At 31.6% G+C, this 5,401-nt stretch overlaps 1 protein-coding gene across 1 annotated transcript; it reads right to left on the reverse strand.

Moving 5' to 3' along the window:
* Nucleotides 1–4,711: 4,711 nt before the first annotated feature.
* LOC106405055 (CLAVATA3/ESR (CLE)-related protein 12-like) lies at nt 4,712–5,119 on the reverse strand (the record flags this gene model as incomplete). The annotated part of the gene is made up of 1 exon (XM_013845669.3): nt 4,712–5,119. A coding segment is annotated over one exon (408 nt), but the record flags the coding sequence as incomplete, so codon positions are not given.
* Nucleotides 5,120–5,401: the final 282 nt, after the last annotated feature.

The raw sequence follows: 5,401 nt of genomic DNA on the forward strand, positions 1-5,401 counted from the left end.
TGGCGGTTCGAAGATTCAAGTTTTCAGTTTTGTGCAGGATCGTCTAAATAATAGGGTCAATGGTTGGACTTTTAAGTTTTTCACAAAAGAAGGGAAGGAAGTGATTATTAAATCAGTGATTACGACATTGTCGAACCATACGATGTCGTGTTATCGTTTACCTAAGGCAATCACAAAAAAGTTGACGAGTGCTGTAGCACAATTCTGGTGGAGTCCTGGGGGTAGTTCAAGAAGACTGCATTGGAAATCATGGGACAAAGTATGTGTCAATAAGGAAGACGGGGGCTTAGGTTTTAAGGATATAACTAATTTCAATACTGCAATGCTTGGTAAGCAGTTATGGAGGCTGATAGAAAAGCCAAACACTTTATTCTCTCGAGTTTTCAAGGGAAGGTATTATAGGCATGCCTCACCTCTTGAACCGATCCGCTCATATTCTCCGTCATATGGCTGGAGGAGTTTTGTATCTGCTAGATCTCTGGTAAGCAAAGGACTAATCAAACGGGTGGGAACATGTTCTTCTATATCTGTATGGAATGATCCCTGGCTCCCAACCACTCGTCCGAGACTAGCCAACAAAAATCAACACAAATTGTATCCAGATCTTACAGTGGACTCACTTATTGATCCCACTTCGCGAAGATGGAATTCGTAGGTCCTCCGGGATTTGGTAGACCCACAGGATGTGAAAATTATAGAAAGTATACCACTGAGCAGAAATCAGATGGGAGATAGAGAAGGATGGCATTTCACAAACAATGGAAGATTTACGGTTAAATCAGGATACCAAGTAGAGCGGATCTACCCAGATAGGAAACGACACCATTATTGATGGGACCAACAGTTGATGCTCTGAAGGCATTTTGTTGGAAAATCCGGTGTCCACCAAAAATAAAACATTTTCTTTGGCAATTGGTATCAGGGTGTGTAGCAGGTAAGAAGAATCTGAAGGCGAGAGGGATGCACGGTGAAATTTTTTGTGCAAGATGAGGAGCGGAGGAGGAGTCGATTAACCATGTGTTTTTCGAATGTCCTCCAGCACTTCAGGTTTGGGCTCTTCCAAAGATACCAACAAATCCAGTCATTTTCCCAACGAGTTCTTTTTTTACGAATATGAATCATCTTTTTTGAAGGGTTGTTCCACGGATGGAGGATCATCAGTTTGCTTGGATACTATGGTATATTTGGAAAGGAAGAAACAATAAGGTTTTTAGTAATTTGGATATGGATCCTATGGATACTCTAAAATTGGGAGAAACGGAATCTACACTCTCGGCAGATGCACAACTTTTGAATGAACAAAAAAGGGGATCTCAGATACATATAACGACTCTTCCGTCAATTCCCAGACGATGGTGTTTTACAGATGGATCATGGAAAGAGGGTGATATTTTCTCTGGTCAGGGTTGGTTCAGTACGTTAAAAGGATTTGAGGGACTGATGGGAGCAAGGAATGTACAGGCCACTATAACACCATTACATGCAGAGATGGAGGCGCTACTATGGCCTATGGAATGTATGAGAAACTTATGACAATTTCCGGTTACGTTTGCAACGGATTGTTCTCAATTGGTGAAGATGGTTTCAGAACCAAAAGAAGGGCCAGCTTTTGCAAGTTATTTGGAAGATATCAAGAGTCTGAAATAGAGTTTCATACGATCAAAGATTATTCATGTACCAAGAACGCAAAATACAAAGGCGGATAACCTAGCACGCAGTGTCAGGACACAAACGTCTTTCGTCGTTCACATGGATCAACATCTCCCAGCGTGGTTTACAGAGTTAATATGAATATGTAATGTTATTGAAAAAAAAAAACAACAATTCATTTCGAAGCTTTGATCCAGTTAATTAACTGAGGTATTTTTCAATTATCATTTACTTGGTGAGTTTAGAATCTTATGTTTTTAGACGTTATATTATTTAAATTTCTATATATGTATATCATTTAGTTTAAACTAAACCAGACCCTGATCCGCGCACCAGCGCGGATATGAATTTTCAGTTTTTAATTATTTATGTTATTAAATGATATATTTGTAATATTCATTCATATTATATTCATTAAGTAAATACTTTTTTGCATCTTAAACTATCTATTTTTTTATGAATGTGTGATATCATATTAAAAAAATGAGTATAGAGTTAATTAGATAATTTAAAAAACATAAATTTTTCTTTTGTGTGCGATATCATATAAATAATGATCCACCCAGTTAACAAAAATCATGATTATTTTATGTGTAATTATTTTTATTTTGACCATTTCCTTAAAACTATATTTAATTTTACATATTTTAATTAGAATATTTTAAATATCTTTTCCTTTTTATTTGAAATGCAACTCAATATTTTTTTTAACAATTATAATAAATTATTTAAAAATATTTTTAGAATTTGTTTGAAAAATATGAAAATTACATTTTAAATTAAAATTATCCTAAAATATGATAAGTTTTGATGTAAACGAAAACTCAAATTATGTCAAAAATAATGATATTCAATGATAATAACAATTTTAATTGATTATTTTTAAAACAATACATTTACAAATATAAAATGAAAATACTATAATTAAATAATAAAAATATAAATAAAAATCATAAATTTAGCAAATGACAACTGAGTTATATTATGCTAAAATTTTCTTTCTAACAATTTATCAAATGACAAATGAGTTATGAGCAAATAATACCATATAATTTTTAAAAACATAGCTATTCTTAAATATTTTTTGAATAAATAATTATTTTTAAATTTAATCAAAAAAATAATATCCGTACAATTGTGTGAGTCAAATTCTAATTTTATTGATGCATGTTATATATTAGTGTTGCATGTTTTAGGTAACATTTTAATGATGCATGTTTTTAAAAATCTCCATTATTAAAATTATGCAGGTAAGGATAACTCATGAGTTTTTTGGTTGATTAAATGACATTATGTCTAAATTTATTTAAGGATATTTCATTAAGGTAAATGAAAAAGACAAATAATAAAATATGAAGTTTAAATTCATTTAAGCATATTTCATTAATGTAACCGAAAAGACAAGTAATAAATTAGGCAGTTTTATTCGTTTTAGGATATTTTATAAATGCAACCGAAAAAGACAAGGAAAAAAAGGAGTTTAATTAATGAAGTAAGAACATTTTCAAATGGGTACTTCTCTTTTAATAATATATATTTCATTAATGTAACTGAAAAGACAAGTAATAAATTAGATAGTTTTATTCGTTTTATGATATTTCATAAATGCAACAGAAAAAGAAAAAAAAAAGGAGTTTAATTAACGAAGTAAGAACATTTTGAAATGGTATTTTTTTTTAATAATATAGATGAACTAATGTATTTAGAAAGTAAGGTTTGTATGTGTTACCGACGCTTATTTTATTTTGCCTTTATAAAATATATCACAAGGTAACTACGCCACAAAAACCTAATCTTTGAAAATAGGTCCCATTAAAATATGATGGCACACAACACTAGACTCATGTGAAGGGAAGCAACTATTATGGAAAGTATAATAAATTATTTTAAAATCGTTCTTTTTAATATGCTAGAAGACGATATAATTTACCCTAAATTATTAATTCAGTCGTTTACCATTTGTACATATTGGTCCCTCTTTACACTTTATTATTTTGTCAACAGCATTTGTAATATAATATTTTAAAATAAACAAATTAGTTGGTATAGAAAGAAACCAAATACAGAAAAGTCGGCACATCCTGAGATTGAGAGACAGTGAAGCTTTGTAAAATGACAATTTCCTTATTTTTATCGAAAAGACAGCAAGACACTATACTGGCCAAAGTCGTGTTCAGATTTACCAAATAAATGTCTTTACCATATTAAATTTAAACTCTATTTACGAGTTTTCTTTTTTAGTCTATTTACGAGTTAGCTTAACAACACTAGTTAGACTGCATGTATATATTGATAAAGTCAGTTACTCAATGTATTGTTTTTTTTTTTTGGTAAAATAATGTATTGTTTTTAACAGTATGAATTACTCGATGTATTTTAAGAAATGAAAGTGGACGATTTACATATAAATTTTTGCGTAATATATAAGCGTGAAAAAGAGGCTATAAAAAACTTGTAGTTCAAATTTCGGACGTATGAAACAAATATTAGTACTTTCTTATCATATGTTATATTTGTATATTTCTTTTAGAGATAGTATATTTGTATCTTATACTATGTATTATTTTGTCTTTGGTATAATAAGGCATCTAGAATAACTCTCAGTTGTGACGTGCCGTTGCAGCTACTGGTTGGCTAATCCCAAAGTCAAAGCAATTATATGATGATCCATCATCATTATAATCAACGACTAATTTTTCTTCAAATTGATAATTAATATACATAACAGTCAACATAAGGTAACAAAAACAAAACAAATCAAAAAACAAAACAATCATTTTTTTTTTCTCGTTAACCACAATAACCAAGAGATGTGAATTATTTCTTGATATTAAACCAACATATTTACAGATAAAATCGTCAAAGTAAAGCTAAGATATACTTGTGTACACATGATAAAAAAATGTATCAAGACCAAAACTATGAAAAACCTATTAAAGAAAACAAACAAAAAGATCTAAATCTTTAATATCCTCCTTTAAGACAAAAAAAAACTAGGTAGTCTGATCAGGCTTTGGTTTGAATGTTACAACTCTAATCAAGCACGTGTAATCGTCATTCATCAATGGTGCAACGGATTGGGTCCGGAGGGAACTCGGCGTTTCTCCACTCCATAACGGGGATCGATCTCATCGCCGTCGTCTTTCTCGCCGGAAGGACGATGATGGTGGTTGTTCTCTCGGGGATGGAAAGGAGTGAAGTCAAATCTATGGGAGAGAGCTTTTCTGCTGACTAATCTAGTGGTGTAGGGACTGCGGTCCTGGTGCTTCGGCATCGACGGCTCATCCGCATTAGGAGAGTAAAGATGGTGGAGGTTGAAGGAATACAAGTAGTGGAGGAGGAGAAAGAAGAATGAGAGCCAGAGAACTATAAAGAGAATTTGAGAGAATTTCAAAGCCATGGAAGATGAGAGGAAACAGAAGATGATGAAAGATATTTTGGCATAACAAGAGCCAAGAGGCCAAACTTTTTTTTATAATCTGCCAAAAAAACTGTTAATCAATAAGAAAAGGCCAAAAAAATGTTGTTTCTAAGTTTGTGGATGTATTTCGAAAGAAACAGAAGAAAGTTTTGTTGGACAGTTCGGAAGACAATATTGTAAAAGCTAATCAATATATTTATATATATATTATAGTTGACAAAGTGTAAAGTTTAAGAGATGTGAGGGAGTGGGATTTTGTCTTTTCAACGCAGGATGCTTTATCTGTGTGCTCTATTTTTATAAAAGTAGCCCAGTTTATGTGTTAATTAA

This window comes from Brassica napus, chromosome C6 (assembly GCF_020379485.1).
Source record: "Brassica napus cultivar Da-Ae chromosome C6, Da-Ae, whole genome shotgun sequence".
Lineage (NCBI taxonomy): Eukaryota > Viridiplantae > Streptophyta > Magnoliopsida > Brassicales > Brassicaceae > Brassica > Brassica napus.